This window comes from Tupaia chinensis, unplaced genomic scaffold (genome assembly GCF_000334495.1).
Source record: "Tupaia chinensis unplaced genomic scaffold, TupChi_1.0 Scaffold148012_1, whole genome shotgun sequence".
Lineage (NCBI taxonomy): Eukaryota > Metazoa > Chordata > Mammalia > Scandentia > Tupaiidae > Tupaia > Tupaia belangeri.
Genome location: NW_006207862.1, coordinates 901,861 through 921,069, shown reverse-complemented (window position 1 = coordinate 921,069; position 19,209 = coordinate 901,861). Strand labels below are relative to the sequence as shown.

The 19,209-nt window shown below is 42.5% G+C and overlaps 3 protein-coding genes across 10 annotated transcripts in view; all 3 read right to left on the bottom strand.

Moving 5' to 3' along the window:
* Window positions 1-3,255, bottom strand: part of LOC102486210 (dnaJ homolog subfamily C member 9) — a 90,245-nt gene extending 86,990 nt beyond the window's left edge. For both annotated transcript variants that reach the window (XM_014584838.2, XM_006170062.3), the window contains exons 1-3: window positions 3,042-3,255; window positions 2,751-2,891; window positions 1,688-1,942 (exon numbers count right to left, since the gene is read on the bottom strand). In XM_014584838.2, coding sequence (XP_014440324.1) covers window positions 1,688-1,942; window positions 2,751-2,891; window positions 3,042-3,221 — 576 coding nt within the window. In that variant the 5' untranslated portion in view covers window positions 3,222-3,255. The remainder of the gene's footprint in view (window positions 1-1,687; window positions 1,943-2,750; window positions 2,892-3,041) is intronic.
* Window positions 3,256-6,279: 3,024 nt separating this feature from the next.
* Window positions 6,280-8,328, bottom strand: MRPS16 (mitochondrial ribosomal protein S16). 2 transcript variants are annotated; one of them, XM_006170060.3, is made up of 3 exons: window positions 7,941-8,328; window positions 7,239-7,499; window positions 6,280-6,524 (listed from the first exon to the last, which is right to left on the bottom strand). In XM_006170060.3, exons 1-3 carry the CDS (start codon window positions 8,311-8,313, stop codon window positions 6,391-6,393), a joined length of 768 nt encoding a protein of 255 aa, XP_006170122.1. In that variant the 5' UTR covers window positions 8,314-8,328; the 3' UTR covers window positions 6,280-6,390. The 2 variants fall into 2 exon arrangements, with proteins under 2 accessions (XP_006170122.1, XP_006170123.1); XM_006170061.3 differs by having other exon boundaries at window positions 7,931-8,082.
* Window positions 8,329-9,486: 1,158 nt separating this feature from the next.
* CFAP70 (cilia and flagella associated protein 70) overlaps window positions 9,487-19,209 on the bottom strand; it is a 93,871-nt gene continuing 84,148 nt past the window's right edge. For 4 of the 6 annotated variants that reach the window (XM_027768899.1, XM_027768900.1, XM_006170058.3 and 1 more), the window contains 3 exons: window positions 17,081-17,182; window positions 11,305-11,352; window positions 9,488-9,681 (listed from right to left, as the gene is read on the bottom strand). In XM_027768899.1, the coding sequence (XP_027624700.1) occupies window positions 9,601-9,681; window positions 11,305-11,352; window positions 17,081-17,182 (231 nt within the window). In that variant the 3' untranslated portion in view covers window positions 9,488-9,600. Of the gene's footprint in view, window positions 9,682-11,304; window positions 11,353-17,080; window positions 17,183-19,209 lie in introns of all 6 variants that reach the window. The other 2 variants (XM_027768901.1, XM_014584837.2) reach the window with 2 other exon arrangements.

The window sequence follows — 19,209 nt, the reverse complement described above, 5'->3', positions numbered from 1 at the left end:
GTGTACAATCCTAGTTTAAAATGATTTCTCCTGAGTAGCCAGAAGAAATAACATTGACAAACTCAGCTATAACCTTCTTCATCTGATTTCTGATTTCAAAGCCTCCTTCATGTCAAATTTTTCTATGACACTGTTTCCAAAATACCACAAGAATACCTTAAAGCAACAACTATGACTATGAGACCCCAATAAACACTGGTGATTTTACTACATAGCAATGAATGCTATTGGTAGTGATGATGTATTATTTAGGACCCATTATCCTAATAGTTTCCTTGTATCCAAATTATCTCTCTAAATTCAATATTCCCCAACCTCAAGTTTTCTGGACAGTCTCTCAAAAACTGCCATTTCCCCTGCAAACTCTAGGAAAGTTTCTCAGCTAACAGCATAGAGATGAATGCAGCTGTGCTCAGTTTCACCTGAGAAAATAATTAACTTAAAACTGCCAACTTGAGTCTAAGCAGATGTAGCCTTTGAATTAAAAAATAAGCCTGAAATCACTCACTTCTCCCCTTCAGTCAACAGAAATGGCATGGTCTTTTATCTAAGCTAAACAGGTTCTTAAAATTTTCACTGAAAATAAAAAAGTCAGCCTTCTCTCTGAGAGTATCTCTGCAGACCTCTCCCTGTCCTTCAAGTTCAACCACACAAAATTAAGGCACCTCCAGTACCCACGGAAGATCTAAAATCTCTCCATGGAGCCCCTAGTGTGAAAGCCAGGTTGAGGTAATAGTTACTTTGGCACCAGTCAAAGGCAGTTTTCCCTAAGGCAGTTTTTTACCTCTAATCTGCTCTCTTTCTGAACCCCACTTGTGCTTCACCACCTTTCTCACCCTCTTACCCCCAACTCTCTGAGTTTAATATGAGTGGAAAAGGACACAAAGGCCATAATCTCTGATTCTCAACAACCAAGAATGATCAGAAAGACACCTTTATCCAAATGAGCTAAAGTGTTTCTTTTAAGAATATAATACAGTCTGGGTTGGCCTCAAAGTGTAATGGTTAAGGGAACAAGACTCCACAAGACTGACCACGGTTCAGATCCCAACCAATAGCTTGAAAACATGCCAAGTGCATCCCAAATCCTGACAGGATTGTACCATGACTACACCCTATGAAGAGGGGTTCTCTCTCTGGTGAGAATATGCACACTCTGACCAAAAAATAAATAAATTAAATAAAATTTAAAAAATATATATATAAAATATATACACACACACACATTTTATACACATACCCACACCTGTGTGCACACACATACTCTAGATCCAATCCAAGAATCAATCTCTGGGCAAAGGCCCAAGTATCTGTATTTTTAACAAGACAGTCTCTACCATCCTCTTCCTGCCCTTTACCCAAATAAAGACCATGGTCTACCCTATGTACTTAGACTCCATTACTTTATCTCCTCAGTGGAATGCCTCTACAAAGTTACAAGAATTGGACCATATGAAAAATAACCCAATATTACTTTAATATATTTAAACAACTCATGTAGTAAAAGTCATCTTGATCACAACATACTAGAAAAACCTTTCCCTTGGTAAGCCAGTACTGCCTGTTTAAGATAAAAGCTATAGATCAAGTAAAACCCTAGTCCTTATTTCAGTGGTTTTGTGTACATTTTCATTGTTGTAAATACTATTAAATCCCAGGATACAATCAATTGCAATGAAACTCTTACCCTCCTTTTCCTTGCATTCATCTTTTGTTTTGATTCTTTCACAAAAGCATTATAGGATGGAACCTCCCTGGCATCAATAGCTTGCTGGATGATGTTTCGTATTCTGGGTTCTTCTGTGTACTGCACACAAAGCACAGACTCCATGATCTGATCCATGTCACCTTTGAAGTCCAGATAAGCCTGTTTAATGTCAGCCAGCTCTTCTTCAGAACCTTTGTATGTCTTTTCAAAAGCTTGAATGTCCTCTAGAGATATCTGAAAATGAGAGATGTGCTTTAACTTTGAGAACATTATTTTAAATAAAAGGTACACCAGGAAAACTAGAGATTCAGGTGCTGAAAATTGCTTCTCCCAAAATACAAAACTCCTTGAGCTGAAACTGTTGCAAAGAACCAAATTTTCTATACCCAAGTTTTTCCAGAGCTCTCCCTAGTCCAACCTTCACAGCTGCTAAAGTAGGGACTAGATATGGGAAATTTAATTGAAGTTTCCAAGAGTGGTTAAGAGATCCAGATAAATACTCCAGACTTACATATGTATATATAAAATAAATCACATTCTGTTAAAAAAAAAAAAGTCCTCCCTTTTCACAGTAACACACTATAGTAACAGAAAATTAAGAACCTATTTTAAATGACATAGTGTGTGTATGTGTATTTTTTATTTCAAGATCAAACTCTATTTTCTCATTCTTAAAAATCAACCCAAATTGGAAGTCCTTAGAGGCAATAGTCAATGACTGAAAGATGGGAACAATCACAAACCTGTCCAGGCCCCTACTTACTTTGTGTGTGTGTGCTTCTAGGTTTTTGCTATACTGAGTGTGCATTCCTCATAGATAAACAGAAAAGTGAGAAAGAAAGTAAGAAATCATCCCCCAAAGGGGGATGGCAACGCCACAGTTGTTTCTCCATTTTGCTCCTGGGATTTTGGGCATGTATGCACACATGCTTGACCTGCATTTCTTTCAGGCAAACAGGTCCGGGACTCGAACCACAGGCAACCATGTGAGAGCCCAGCACCTTAACCATAATTCCACCTGCTTCCCTCTCCCCACACTCACCTTCTTAAAGAGTAACCTCCAATAGGCCTCCCAGTCTCGGTCTTGACTGAGCGCAGCAGAGTCCTCGTCCACTGTTCCCTGCTCATCGTACACTGCTCTCTGCTCTTTGTCACTTAGAACGGAATAGACTTTCCCCAGGATCTGCGGGAAGTGAGCATCCAAAAGTCACCCCTGCACCTCCTACTGAAGCTGCACCGCGAAAAAAGACCAGTGAACCCAAGGCCAGGAACCGTCTTCCCCCCTGGGGCGGGGCCAGAAGACAGGCCCAGACCCTGGCGGTAGCCCATGTACCTGAAAGCGGCGAGTGGCATCCTCCTTGTCGCCTTCGCCCGCCCGGTCCGGGTGCACCAGCAGAGACACCTTGTGGTAGCCCCGTCGGACTTCGCCTTCCGAGGCCTCGCGCCGCACTCCCAGCACCCGGTAGAGGTCGGCGGTACCAAATACTTCCTCACACAATTCCAGCAGCCCCATGCTGGAAAAGGAGCTGCCTTCACGAACCCCTTAGGGTCAGCCACAGCAGCCGCAGCTCCAGAACGCCGCCTTTTCCCGCCCAAACGTCCAAGGGCGCCTGCGTCACAGGGGAGCGGAAGAGGCGGGGCCGCGCAGCGCACTTTACGTCAGTTGTAATACGGGGCGTGGCCAGCCTGAGGCTGCCCCGGGTGAACACCATTTAAGAGTGGAGATTGGAGGCGGCGTCCCGGTGTGCTCGCGCGGAGCCGGTCCAACGGTGCAGCTGGGATCCACTCTAATACGCGGTCGTCGCCCCTAACTCTGAAGTCTGGCCTCTGTCCTACCCGTGTCTAGGCCCAGAAGTTTACATAATATTTAGAATGTCCACAAATGAGGTTGAGTTTACAAGTTACTGGCTTTTCTTAAAAGCAGAAAGCAGCCAAATATCAGCATTTAGCACTTTCACATGGTTCAACCTGGCAGTTAAAACAGATGTTTCTTCCAAGATGATCCTGAAAGGAGTAAGTAATACTGTAGACCAAATATAATTTTTTCACCTGCAGGATGGGACTGCTGGGATATTTTCCCTTAAGCCCAGCAGGAAAAAGCCTACGTTGAACAACTACAAAACACTGGTCTTCTAAAAACTCTCTATCTGACAGGTTTATGGATCTGACATTACAGAATCAACCCCACTAACTTTCAAGAGCCCAAGTCACCTTACACACTGGTAGAGATAACATGACTCCAACGCTCAACTTAATAAAAACATTAAGTTTCTGCAGCAAATACTTCTTTTCTTCTAAACCTTTATAAAGGTCATAACTGGGTTTCAGCAGGTTGATTTGAGGTGGTGATAGGGTAGATTGCAGCAATCATCCAAAACATGGTGAGAAGTATTGGCCTGGATTTTCAAAATAAGACAAAGGCTGGAGAACCCCCAGGGAGAGGATAGCTGACAGAAAATATGTGCATATAGGTCTTAGCTAAAAGATGCAACATAATGCAAAATGAATACCTGAGATGGTGGAAGCTTAGTGGCTCAAAATAATACTTACCTTAACCTATATCACATCAGTTACCCTCAATGATCAGCACTGCCCAGAATCACATTTTCATATGCCCATGTTTCTACAAAACCTCAAACTCTTCAAGGTACAATATGTCTTCTAAACTTCCTACAGTTGTTATGGCTTTCAAAGCATTTTTCTTTCCCAGATCTATTGAGAAGATCAAAGATCAAACTCAGCTATAGTCAGTCCTCTAGGCCTGTCCTGGCCTGAAATTCTCCTCAAAGCAAGGGGAGGCCAACCAGCAACAGTCCTGAAGAGGCTCAATGGCCACAGAAGTTGAGAAGGCTAGTAACTGTTCTCAAAATATAAAACCCAGACAATAAATTGGCACATTGACATAGCTTTATAGTCTCCTCTATGAATTTCCTGTTTCTTAGTCTTACGCTAGAATTTGAAATTGGTATTATCCTGAATGTGCACTAAAACAGTGTAATTAATGCTATGGTTGTAGAATACTAAGGTTTTTGAGAGCTCGCTCTACAGTGTAGCAGTAACGCACTGTTCAAAGAGAAACTGATCCCACATCGTACTGCTGTTTGAATCCCCAGCCCAGTCAGCCTGAAACACACTGGGTATAGGCCCAAATGCCCAAGATCTAATGACTAGAGGATTAATGGAAAGGGATTACAAACTCATGATACCTAAACATGATTTTATTGCTAACTTCCTAAGTGGACTTTTCAAAAAAGGGCCTCTTTGTTCATTTTTCCCCTATAAACAACATGGAATTTCCAAGCAGGCACTGTGCAAGTTTCCACCTCTGAGCCTCAGCTTGCCCATCCATAAAACGGAGATAACCCTATCTACCTTTGTGATTATCTTCTAATCCTCATAGAAAACTGTGTATGTAAAAGGCTTAAAATATATGTAGGTGCCTTACAATATTCTTTCTTCTAGTTTTTTTTTTCTTAAAAAGATGGGCTATTACTGGGACAGCAGGTGGCATGGTTAAGGCGCTGGACACTCCCACATGGTTGACCACGGTTTGAGTCCCGGACCTGGTGGCTTGCTTTCTCATCCCCCGCCCCCCCCGCCCTGTGTGTGTGTGTCTGGTCAAATTAAAAAATAAACGAATGAATAAATGAAATTAATTATTAAATCACCCCACAGAGGGGATGGCCACACCGCAATCCCTTCTCCTCCATTCTCTCAAGATCATTGGCACGCCCAGCTTGAGTTTAAGCCACCAGGTCTGGGACTTGAACCGCGGTTGACTACATGGGAGTCCAGCGATATAGCCATTACGTTAACTGTTGGTCCCTCCAAAGCAATTTTAATAACCAATCTATCTTTGTCAATTTGAGAATATGTGTCAAGCAAAACATAAATCTCCAATTATAAAAGAATTATTTTATTTAACTTTATTTATTTATTTTAATTTGATCAGAAAAGGACAGAGTGAGAGAAAGAGAAGGAAAGTGAGAAAGCAAGCCACCAGTTCCAGGACCCAAACCATGGTCACCCATGTGGGAGTCCAGCGCCCTTAACCACCATGCCACCTTGCTGCCCCAGTTAACTATATTTTTGAGCTAATGGGATGACCACAAATAATTAAGGAAGGCCAGCAGATAGCATGGTGGTTACAGCAATGGACTCCCACATAGCTCATCATGATTTGGGTCCCAGACCTGGTGGCTTGCTTTCTTGCTTTCTCTCTCTCTCTCTCTCTGGTGAGCATATGTGCAAGTTAAAAAGTAATTTAACTGTAGCAAGTTAAAAAGTAATAATGATTAAAAAAATTAAATTAATTATTGGGGGGGGAAGGAAAGATTTGAATGAGGTAAGAACATTCTGGTTGGAGATTCTGAAGCAGGCAAGCCTTGAGGGTAAGAGATAGAAAAGTTGTCAAAAAACCTACAGCTCCACGCAAATGTCCAATCTTCCCAACAGATTGTACTTCCCAAGATGAAAGTCAAAAATGTAAATTAGTATATTCACTATATTCAGCTCTATGTCAGATAAGAATAAGTCTGTCCCTACACTCTGCTCAGTCCAGGCCAAAAGAGCATGGTTGACTCAGAAAACTCATTTATTGACCTCCAAATCTAAGAAAATTAACAGATCCACCAATGTTTTAAGAGGACTTTGACCTGTTCCCACTGCTATGCTCACTGAAGTCAGCTTGCTTCTTTTTCTGAAGCCTCTGTTTCTGTTTTCTGAGATGCTAAGAGGACTTCACGTGCCCGTTTCCTTCGCAGTCTCTCAGCATTTGTGATCGTCATAGGATGCAGAGGGAAGAAGCCTGAAAGACCTAAAAGCAACAGGATTTTCATTTATTAACACAGTACAAGCTATTTATTACAACACTGTCCACACAATGCCTCACAGAACTAAGATCTAAGATCCAACTGAGAGGTCCTCATTTGCAAAACTCTGTCCTACAGCTTCCCCTACGTCCTCCCCATTATTTACTGCAAGCAGTCAGTGAATGATGTCTACTTCCTAACACTATGCTCCTTACTTTAAAAAAAGTAAAACGATAAATTGCAATTCAAGACACAAATTCCCATTTTTAGCGTAAAATCTCAATCACCCAAAAAGTTTCATGAAGGAGTCCACACTAGGAGTCTCCAGATTCAAAATGTCAATTAGATAGTCACTTCAGTTCCTACTCCAGATATGGGCAGTCTAGACCTTTGCTTAAAATCCCTTCAATGAGGGACCAGCAGTTGGAGTAGTGGCTATGTCACTGGACTCCCATTAAGTTGAACGTGGTTCGAGTCCCAGACCCGGTGGCTTAAACTCACCCCTGGTGTGTGTGTGTGTGTGTGTGTGTGTGTGCCCAAGAACCCGAGAAAATGGAGAAGGGATTGCGGCATGGCCATCACCCCTGGGGGGTGATTTCTCCCTTTCTATCTCTCTGTCTCTCTCTGTCTTTCTGGGGAGCGCCGCGCCCTATTGCAAAAGCCTCTCAAAAAATAAATTAAAAGATCCCTTCAATGAGGTAAGACCAGAGCTGAATTACCCAGAAGCTTTTCCATAGGCTTAGAGAGGTGAGCCCCACAGCCAATCCAGTGCCGGATCCTGTCCAGGTTGAGGGCAACAAGTTTTTCTCCATGACTGTTGGGCAGCGGATCATAGGAGCCCAACTGCTCCACGAAACGTCCATCCCTGGGGCACTTGTTGTGAGCAGCTACAATGCGGTAGAAGGGACGGTTGGTGCACCCACCCAGGGCAAGGCGGATGGTTAAGTGGCCCCCACGGTAGGCCTTGCAGAGGAGGGTAGCTGTAGAGAAATAGCTGGTTAGGGCACAAGAACTCTGGACACAAAATGGGCAAAAGGAGGCGAAATGAAAAATCCCCTTTTTCCATTTCAGTGTCCTCGCTGCCAATCTACGCTGGTCAATGTGGCTTAGATACCATCTTCCCTGTGAAACTCATCTCATCCACTCCAGTCACGTTAGAAATGACCTCCTCACTCCCAAATCCGCACCGCAGAAGTCTATTTTTACTAGCTCCACGACCCTATATGAACTTTGTTTCTTTTTTCCGTAAAATGCGATGAGAGTTTTCTGCGGGGATGAAGTGGGACAGCACTGAGCGGAGGTCTCCGGCGCGGGCGGCCTCCAGCGCGCCTAGCAGAGCACGCCGCTCCGCCGGGCCCGAACGCCCTAGCCCCGCGCCCGCCCGAAGGGCTCGAGGGGCCCGACGACTCACTGAGACGGACCATGCCGCGGCCGGCGCGGGGCTCCTCCGAGCGCACTGCAGTCGGACCAGCGCAGACAGCCGGCTCCGCCACACTCCCCGCGCGCCCCCACCCGGCTGCCCAAGCCCGAGCGCCCGGCTCCGGAAGCAGATGGTCCGCCGGCCTCGCCTCTTCCACCGGCCGACCCTAAACGTCCCGAAGTGCAACACGGTGACCCGGATGTATCTTCAACCGCGGCTGAGAAGGCGCTTTGCGATTGGCGTCCTGTGGGGGTGTGAGTCCTCGCCGACCCGAGACCCTGCTGGAGTGGGTGGCTTTGGAGACTCGGCGTGCTGAGAGAAGTGCTGCGTGCCCTACAAGTCCCGCATCCTGCAGACGTTTCTTGAGCACCCATTAGGACGGAGGCTCAGGGCTGAGAACGCACATTTGAAAGGGTGCTGCACTGTCGCCAGGGAGCTCACTCTGGTGGGAAGACGGTGACATTACGCCATGAGAATGAGGGGTGGTCCACACACAATGCCGTGGGGGAGCAGAGAGTCGAACCTCATTCCCTAGACGTCCAAAAGGAGGTAGCGTTGAGGGAGGGACTAGGAGAAGGATTATGAATGTTTATTCATTTGCCTTTCACCTAATCATCCACCTCCATAGAAGCAATCACACCCTAAAAATAATAAAGGCGATGGGATCAGCGATGTCTTAGCAGTTACGTTGCAGGACTCCCACGTAGTCTACTCGATTCAAGTGCTGGACCCAACAGCTTGAAACTCGCCGTGTGCGTGGGTCTCCAAAATCCCCAAAAGAAAATGGAGAAGGAATTGTGGTGTGGCCATAGCCCTTAGGGGTGGGCGGTGTGGGGTGATGTCTCGCTTTCTGTCCCTGATAAGCCCATGCACCCTACAGCAAAAGTCTCTCTTAAAAAATAATAAAACAAAGGCAGGAGTCACCATGCAGGGACTAGGAGGGCTTCTGGGGTGACTTGACCTCTAATCTCTAGTCCCAGAATACAGCCTTTGTGGTGAGGGGTTGTGCCCTCTTTTATAGGGTCATGGTGTTTTTGTGGAGCTCTTGAGTTTTAGATCCGTAAAGATAGCAGTGGTTGGTTCGAGGTCCTCAGTATATCAGCTTAAGCAAAGACCTCTCTCTGCTTCTATACATTGTTGGTTCCAAGGGGGCGTGTCTCTTTGTGCCAACACGATGACATAGCATGGCGGTCTTCCTCTTGGCCTACGTTTAGAAATTATGGCTTAATTCCCAAGTTCCAGTAAATGAACTTCGACAGGGACTTTAGCAGCTGACCTCCTCCAGGAGTGATGTGATTTCATCAGAAACCCTAAGAATAATCCCACTGTACCTTAATTTTATTTACTTATATAAATAACTTTACTATAGTTATTACCCACCTACATATCCATTTTTCTCTAGATAGACCTATGTATAACTCAGTAAATTTTAACTGCAGAACCACATTGATGAATTTATTACACTTATTTCTGTTTTTTAAATTGTGATCCAGTTTATTAAAAACCAGTAAAACATCCAGCTAGTAAAAGTAAACTAAAGGATTTGTATTTATGGAGAAGGTTCTTTTGTTCTCCAGTTTTAGGGCTCCTATGGTAAAACTTCCTCTGAGAAGGGAAGAAGCAAAGAGTCCCATACAGGAAATTCTTCGGATGGAAGCATGTCAGAAAGATGGATTTCCAAAGCCAACTGTCTCCTGTACTGTGTGGATCTCTGCTAGTAGAGCTTCATCTTTCAATTTCAGCTACACGAGAGAAGGAAGGGAAGGACACATGTCACTCCTCATATCCCAGTATGGCAAAGACCCCTCATTTGTCACAGCTAAAGAACATAGTTCCTTGGATGAAATTAGACGCGCCATCAAAAAACCTTAGAATACTGCACTGGTTACATGGATGTTTATTTTTTGAAAATTCATCAAGGGTTATGAACACCCATGAGTTGTACATTTTAGGAGTAAAATTAGTTCATTTAGTTTATCTTTAAAAGTGTTCACGTTATCACCAACACCTCTTGACTAATGTGTAGCATTCCCATTTGGTAAGTGACAACAAAATTTCAAGAGACACAGAAATTAGACTGATTTGAATTTAATTTTGGAATCTAAATGCATAGAAGAGACATCTAGTGGCCTACTCAGTACCTACTTTCCCTTAATAAAATTATAATTTCTTTTAAGAGTAGCAATGCAATTGGCTAAAAAGGCACATTTTCCTGTCTGCCTTGCAGCCAGAGGTAGTCATGACCAATTATGGCTAATGAAATGTAAGCTAAAGTCATTGGGTGAGATACCTGGGAAAGCCCTTGAAAGGGAAGTGAAACAGCTATAGCATGGTACCTTTTTTTCCTTTTCCCCTTTTGTTCTTTATCTTGCTGGAAACATAGATATGGTTGCTAGAGGAGCTACTTTGGCTGTCTTGCAACTATGAGATGGAAGCTGTTTACCATGATTGGTAGAGTAGAAAGATAGAGGTTGAATCCCTGATGCAATAAGAAGCTATGTATCAACCCTGAACTTTTTATTAGATGAAAAAAATTTAATTTGTGGAAGCCACTTGTCTTTTAAGTCAAATTACTTGGAATTCATAGGTGATAATAATAGATTGGAATTGTCATGAGCTAAATCCAGTCCACTGCCTTTTTTTTATTTTAGTGAACTTTCATTATTATTATTTTTAATATTTCCAGGGAGAGAGACACAGGAAGAAAGAGAGAAAGGGAAAGTAAGAAGTAAGCCTCTAGGTCCTGGACTTGAACCACCGTTGGCCATGTGGGAGTCCAGCACCTTAACCACCATGCCACCTGCTGGCCCTGCTTGCTTTTTGTAAATAAACTTATATTGGAACAAGCCACCAATTTATTTATTATCTATGGCTGTTTCTGCACTGAAAAGAGCAGAGTTTAGTAATTGGAACAGAGACTATATAGCCTACAAACGCTAACGTATTTCCTATTTTTCCCTAGGTTAGACCACCACCTTAATAAGAAAAATGGAGCCCTACTGAGGTTAATATTGGGTTGTCAGAGAAGTCATGATGCATTTTTGCGTAGAAAAAAATATGTCATGATTTTTCTGGCCACCTAATGCAATAAGTCAGTAGAAAAACCAGAATCATAATTCAGGCTGACTGACTTCCAGGCTATCTGCCTTTCCCTTAGGACATATTTTCTCTAAAGAGGTGGAAGAATGATCATCTATGGTAAAGTATTTGTACTATTACAAACCCAGCAGTCCCCTGAAAATGGTAAAGATGGTAAGAAAAGCCTCTAGAACAATATTTACATCATGAGATTCTCTATAGTTCTTAATTCAACCAGCACCTTCCTCCCAGTTGCCCAGTTTCAGTACAGGTGTGTTTGCATCTACCTTTATCGTGTATTTGTAGGCCTGCTCAGCTTCCAGTTGCCGTCCAGCCTGAAAAAAGTACAGCAGGGAATCAGCAGTTAGCGTAATGGCTATGTCGCTGGACTCCCACGTAGTCGACCGCGGTTCGTGTCCCGGACCTGGTGGCTTAAAACTCACGCCGGGTGCGTGTGCGTGCATGCCCAAGATCCCGAGAGGAGAATGGAGGGGAAGGGATTGCAGCGTGACCATCCCCCCTGGGGGGTGATTTCTCGCTTTCTGTCTCTCTGTCTCTCTCTGTCTGTCTGGCGAGCGCACGCGCCCTACAGTGAAAATCTCTCCAAAAAAAAAAAAAAAGTACAGCAGCTGGTGATAACATGTCCTAAACATTATAGTGAGGAAAGAACAGTCTACCTAAGGCAAAGGATTCCATAACTTCTCAGTTAAGAACCTTTGAATTCAAAAGAAAAGCAGGCAAGTAAAAGGTAGTTTTTTTTAAAGTAGATATTAAAAATACAAACAAATGCTCACACACATACACAAAAAAACCCACACAACAAAAAACAAACTTCCATTTCAAAGAGCTTAAACACAGGACCAGCAGTTAGTGCAATGGCTATGTCGCTGGATTCCCATGTGGTTGACCGTGGTTCAAGTCCTGGACCTGGTGGCTTAGACTCATGCCGGGCACGTGTGCGTGCGTGCCCAAGATCCCCAGAGGAGAATGGAGGAGAAGGGATTGCAACATGGTCATCCCCCCTGGGGGGTGATTTCTCGCTTTCTGGCTCTCTGGCTCTCTTTCTGGCAAGCACACATGCCCTATAGCAAAAAAACTTTTCAAAATAATAATAATAAATTAATTAAAAAGATAAAAGCCTAAAGACAATTTGGCCTCTCTCTTTTTTCTTCCTAAAAGTACCATGAGTCATTTGTTCATCTTAGGATTGAAGCCCTTCTGTTAAAAATAATTAACACATCGTGCTTACAATGTGATATTGTTCTCATTGTCAACATTTTTTTTTAGATTTTTGATATAGGGTGCATTTGCTCACTGGAGAGAGAGAGAGACAGACAAAAAGAGAGAAATCACACAAACACACACACACACACACACCCCCAGGGGGGTTGGCCATGCTGCTACCCCTTCTCCTCCAATCTCCTGTTGGGATTTTGGGCATGCACGCACACACAATTCATGTGAGTTTCACGTTGCCAGGTCCAGGGACGAATCGCAGTCAACTATGTGGGAGTCCAGCCACATAACCATTACATTATCTGCTTGCTGGCCCAACAACACTGTTTTTAAGTGCTTTATTTATGTTTAAGTCTCAATTTTTTTGAGACAGATTTTTGCTATAGGGCATGTGTCCTGTACAGAGAAACAGAGACAGAACGTGCAAAATCAGCCCCCAGTGGGGATGGCCATGTCACAATCCCTTCTCCATTCCTCCTCTTGGAATTTTAGGCACACATGCACACATGCCTGGCATGAGTTTTAAGCCACTGGCTCTGGGACGTGAACCGTGGCCAACTATGTGGGAGTCAAGCAAGAAACCATTACACCATCTGCTGGTCCCCCAATTCTCAATTCTTAAGACCTATGAGAAAATTATTATTTTTCATTTCTAGTTTACAGAGACACAAATCTAGCCACAGAGGATAAATATCTAGCCAGGCTTATGAAGCTAGTAATTAGAGGAGCACAGTTTTTTGAAAAACGAAGTCTGGCTCCAGAATCCACATTTTTAACTATTATATATTTACCATGTCTCTACAGGTTAGAAAAAATAGGTATTTGGGGCCAGCCTATAGCATGGTAGTTGAAGTCACTATATCCCACATGGCGACTGCATGGTTCAAGTCCTGGCCCTGGTAGCTTGAAAAACATGCTGGACGCATCTGCATGCATGCCCAAAATCCCAAAAGAAGGGAGAAATGGTGAAGGGATTGTGGAGGGTCTGGAAGAGGTGGTTTCTTTCTCATTTTTTCTCTTCTTTCTCTGACAAGCACACGCCCTCTGGCAAAACTTTTTTTTTTTTTAAAGTAGATAGAATTTCATGCAGATCTGATATTAGATGAGAGCACTGACTACTTCTGGTTGATATTCCTCACATGAAGCACTCTAGGAATTAAATGAGATCATACAAATCACTACTATACTTCACAAGTTTGTACCTAGCAAATTAGCATATGCAAAGCCACTTGGGAGAGCTTAAATATTTATAAGAAATATAGAATATTTGGGCTGGAAGAGAACTTAAAGAATATCTAGTCCAGGGACCAGCAGATGGTGTAATGGTTACATCGCTGGGTTTCCACATAGTTGATCAAGGTTTGAGTATTAGACTCGGCAGCACAAAAAATTAAGCTAGAGGACCAGCAGATGGCATAACGGTTACGTTGCTGAACTCCCACATAGTTGACCATGGTTCAAGGCCCAGACCTGTCAGCTTAAAACTCATGCTGGGCATGTGTGTACATGTGTCCAAGATCGCTAAAGGAGACTGTAGGAGAAGGGATTGCAGAGTGGGTGTGATTTCTTGCTCTCTGTCTGTCTTTCTCTGTCTCTCCAGTGAGGACATGTGCCCTTCAGGAAAAGTATCTCTCTTAAAAACAAACCAAAAAAAAAAAACCCTCACGCTGAGTGTGTGTGTGTGTGCTCAAAATCCTGAGAGGAGATTGGAGGAGAAGGGATTGAGGCAAAGCTATCTCCTCAGGGCGGGGGGTTGGGGGGGATTTCTTGCTTTCTATCTCTCTGTCTTTCTGGAAAGTGCATGCACCCTCTATCCCAAAAATCTCTCTAAAAAAAAAAAAAAAAAGACTAACTAGTCCAGAGCCAGCTCTGTGGCATATTGGTAAGGAAACCAGATCCCACATAGTTGACTATGTGGTTCAAATCCTGGCCCCAGTGGCTTGAAAAACATGCCAGGTACACATGCCTGTGTGCCCTCAAATCCTAACAAGATGGAGAAATGGAGAAGGGATTGCAGTGTGACCACGATCCTTCCCCAGCTTCAGTCAGCCCTTGATCATGGCCATGTGTGAGCCCAGCATGTTAAGGGAGATCTGTGTGTGAATCCAGACCCTTCCCATGCGAGTCAGCCTTGTAGAATGTTGCATTACTCCTATGCCACTGTCTTGGCCCCAGTCTCACTAATTTGAAGGTTCACCTATGCAACCATCACCACATTAAGTTTTAGAATATTTTATTAGCCCAAAAAGGTTTTTCATGCCTGTTTGCAATCAGTCCTCATTCCCACCCTTGGATCTATTAATATTTTTTGGTCGGGACCAGCAGGTGGCATGGTGGCTAAGGTGCTGAACACTCCCACATGTCTGACCATGTTTTGAGTCCCAGACCTGGCAGCTTGCTTTCTCACTTTCCCACACACACTCACTCTCTCTCTCTCTGGTCAAATTAAAATAAAATGAATCAGTAAATACAATTAAAATAGATAATTCTTAAAAAAATATTTTTTGGTCTTGATAGGTTTTCTGATTTTAAATAAAACAATATAACACAGAGTCTTGTGGATTTGCTTCTTACACTTGGCATGTTTCTTAGGTTCATCCATATTGTTACATGAATCAGAATTTCATTGTAAGTGTTGAGTAGTATTCCATCGTGTAAATACACCTCATTTTGTTTTTCCATTGGGTGATGGGACATATAAAAGGTTTCCAGTTGTTGGCTACTATTAAATGCTGTGATTACAATTCACATACAAATCTTTGTGTGAAGGTATGTTTTCATTTTTCTTGGTTAGATACAGACAGTGGAATTGCTGGCACAGATGATAAATGCATGCGTTAATCTTTTTAGAATCTGCCAAAATGTTTTCCAAAGTCATTGTATTAATTTATAACCCTACCATTAATGTATGAGGATTTCAGTTTATCCACATCCTTGTTAATACTGGCACTATCTGTCCTGTTTATTTTTTGGCATTGTCTGTCGTTGGCATTTTTTTCTTTCTGACTCAATAAGACATTCTAGACTTAACAAGACAGTCCAGAATCTTATTTTACTTTTCCAGCATCAGTTCTGGAATCAGCCATTCTCCAGGAAGCTGCTGGTTCTTTTTAATCTAAACTGAACACATGCCATGGTTCTTTTTTAAAACAAATTTTTATTTATATTTATTTATTTATTTATATTTTCCCAGAGAGGGACAGAGTGAGAGCAAGAGAGAGGGAAAGTGAGAAAGCGAACTGCCAGGTCCGGGACTCAAACCACAGTCATGTGGGAGTCCAGTGCCCCTAACCACCACACCACCTGCCAGCCCAAGCCGATTTTAAATAAAACAATATAACACAGAGTCTTGTGGATTTGCTTCTTACACTTGGTATGTTTCTTAGGTTCATCCATATTGTTACATGAATCAGAATTTCATTGTAAGTGTTGAGTAGTACTCCATCGTGTAAATACACCTCATTTTGTTTTTCCATTGGGTGATGGGACATATAAAAGGTTTCCAGTTGTTGGCTACTATTAAATGCTGTGATTACAATTCACATACAAATCTTTGTGTGAAGGTATGTTTTCATTTTTCTTGGTTAGATACAGACAGTGGAATTGCTGGCACAGATGATAAATGCATGCGTTAATCTTTTTAGAATCTGCCAAAATGTTTTCCAAAGTCATTGTATTAATTTATAACCCTACCATTAATGTATGAGGATTTCAGTTTATCCACATCCTTGTTAATACTGGCACTATCTGTCCTGTTTATTTTTTGGCATTGTCTGTCATTGGCATTTTTTTCTTTCTGACTCAATAAGACATTCTAGACTTAACAAGACAGTCCAGAATCTTATTTTACTTTTCCAGCATCAGTTCTGGAATCAGCCATTCTCCAGGAAGCTGCTGGTTCTTTTTAATCTAAACTGAACACATGCCATGGTTCTTTTTTAAAACAAATTTTTATTTATATTTATTTATTTATTTATATTTTCCCAGAGAGGGACAGAGTGAGAGCAAGAGAGAGGGAAAGTGAGAAAGCGAACTGCCAGGTCCGGGACTCAAACCACAGTCATGTGGGAGTCCAGTGCCCCTAACCACCACACCCCCTGCCAGCCCAAGCCATGGTTCTTTATAATGGATTTTTTTTTTTGAGAGGTTTTTGCTATAGGGCGCATGCGCTCGCCAGACAGACAGAGAGAGACATAGAGACAGAAAGTGAGAAATCACCCCCCAGAAGGAATGGTCACGCCACAATCCTTTCTCCTCCATTCTCCTCTCGGGATCTTAGACTCACGCCCACAAGCCCGGCGTGAGTTTTAAGCCACCAGGTCGCGAACCACGGTCGACTACGTGGGAGTCCAGCGACATAGCCATTATGCTAACTGCTGGTCCCTATAATGGATTTAAAGCACTGGATGTACTTATGATCCCTCCATTATGTATTTTTTATATAGAGATATATACACGTATATGGACACATTTCTAATATATATACACATATATTTCTCATCTATTTATGAGACAATGAGGTCACATCAGTATCTCCAAATCTAATTCACCACTACTGGTCATTCTATCCTCATTTCTGTATTTGTAACTTTCTTTTCTGACAGTGAAAAACATGGATCTCATTACCCACACTATAGTTATTAATAATTATTTGGTAAGTCGTAAAATACTTAACTTCAGAACTGCTAATTCATCCTCACCATTCAGATCTCATAAACTTCCTTCAACTATCATGTATTAATGGCCTGCCTTTTGCTGTCTCTTGCTTACTTGGTCCTTTGCCTCTGTGCCCCAAGAAAGCATTGTACAGGAATAATAAACACTCACTTTCAAGCAAACCAGAGCCAGGTATGCCCATACTTCAGCATTGTAGTTGTTCAGTGCATTGGCTTCAGAGAGAGCATCTTCAGCCTCTGTGAGCTCCTCCAGCTTGACAAAGAAGGGGGTTGTGTGAGTTATAGGTCAAGTAGTTTTCAAATAATATTGGTACACATGACTTATACCAGTGGCTTTCAACTTCTTACATTTTTATCATCAGAACTCTTCTTTCAAACAGTTTTATGTGGCCATACAATATATGAACCAGTTAAAAGTGGAACTGCTCTGATTAAAAAGTCAGGTAGGGAAATCTGAAGCCTGCCTGCTAGGCTTGCAACGTATACCCCTCTCTTTCTCCTACCTTTTACAGCAGTCCCATCAGTGTGTGTCTAGGAACCATGGAGCTTCAGGTGCCAGGACTAAAAATCAATCTTGTGGGGCTAGCAGGTGGCACAGAGGTTAAGGGTGCTGGACTCCCACATGGCTGACAGCAGTTCGAGTCCTGGACCTGGTGGCTTGCTTTCTCACTCTCTCTCTTTCTCTGACCCTCTCTGATCAAATAAATAAATGAATGAATGAATGAAGTTAAATAAAATAATTCATTTTTAAAAAAGAAAAAATCAATCTTGTATACATCACTCAGTGATTTCTCCATACATAGTGGGCTGTCAGATACATTTGTAGTTTTTTTCCTTTACATTGTCCATCCCCTCCTTGAGGTTAAAGTCTAATTTGCCTCAAAACACTATTGTTTAGAAAGCTTCCTTTTCCCTAGTATCAGTTACTAACAGGCCAATCCTGAGCAATCAATACAGTATTCAGAGATTCTAGGGATCTCTGAGCTCTGGGCATGTGAAGATCATCACTGCTTCCTAAAACTGTGAATGTGCAAAGCCAGCAGGTGGCATAGTGGTTATGTCTCTGAACTCCTAGTGGTTGACTGTAGTTCAAGTCCCAGATCCAGTGGCTTGAAAATCACATGTGCATTCATGTCCCAGATGGTAGGAGGGGAAGGAAGGAGAAGGAATTGCACCCCTGGTGGTGATTTCTCACTTTCTCTCTGGCTTTCCTCTCTGGTGAGCGCATGAGCCCTGTGGCAAAAACTTGTTAAAAAAAAAAAAAAATGCTGTGAGTTTGCTTTGTACGAGCCTCCTGAAAACACTTACATAAATAATAAGATTCTTTCCTCACCAATAAAGTAGCTCTTCATTTTTCTTTCATTTTTGTTTTTAGTTTTAGTTTTTTGCTATAGGCACATGCACTTGCTGGAGAGACAGAGACAGAAAGATAAGGAAAGTGAGAAGTCACCCCTCTGGGGTGATTGCCATTCTTCTTGGCAATCACGATGTCAAAGGGGATTCTCTTAGGGAAGTTTCAACAAAGTTGTAAGGAGTATGTGCCTAATTGCAATGAAATGAGTTAAGTAGGGCAGAGAAATGAATAATTTACAAATAAAAACATATATGACATGATTTCAACCTTATTATTAATAAAAACTCAAAATATCTATCAAATTGGCAAGTGAGATAACAAATAGACTTATATGTCCTGACAAAGTGAAAATGAATACACAATCTTTCCAGATGGCAAGTTGACACTATAAAGATCTTTAAATTTTATTTATGTATTTATTTATTTTTAGAGAGAGATTTTTGTTATAGGATGCATGTTCTCGCCAGAGAGACAGAGAGACAGAAAGCAAGAAATCACCCCCTGGGGGGATGGTCACAGCGCAATCCCTTCTCCTTCATTCTCCTCTTGGGATTTTGGGTACATATGCACATGTGTCGGGCATGAGTTTCAAGCCACTGGGTCTGGGAGTTGAACCACAGTCAACTACGTGGGAGTCCAGTGAAATAACCATTATACCTTCTGCTGGTCCCAACACTACAAAGATTTTTTAAATATTTCTACATTCATTTAGGAATGTAGCCTAAGGAAATAGAGTTAAGTTCAAAGATTTGTCCAAAATGTTCATCTCAGCTATGTTTATAAAAATACAAGTGGGGACCAGCAGTTAGCATAATGGCTATGTCACTGAACTCCCACGTAGTTGACTGTGGTTCACGTCCCGGACCCAGTGGCTTAAAACTCACGCCGGGCAGGTGTGCGTGCATGCCCAAGATCCCGAGAGGAGA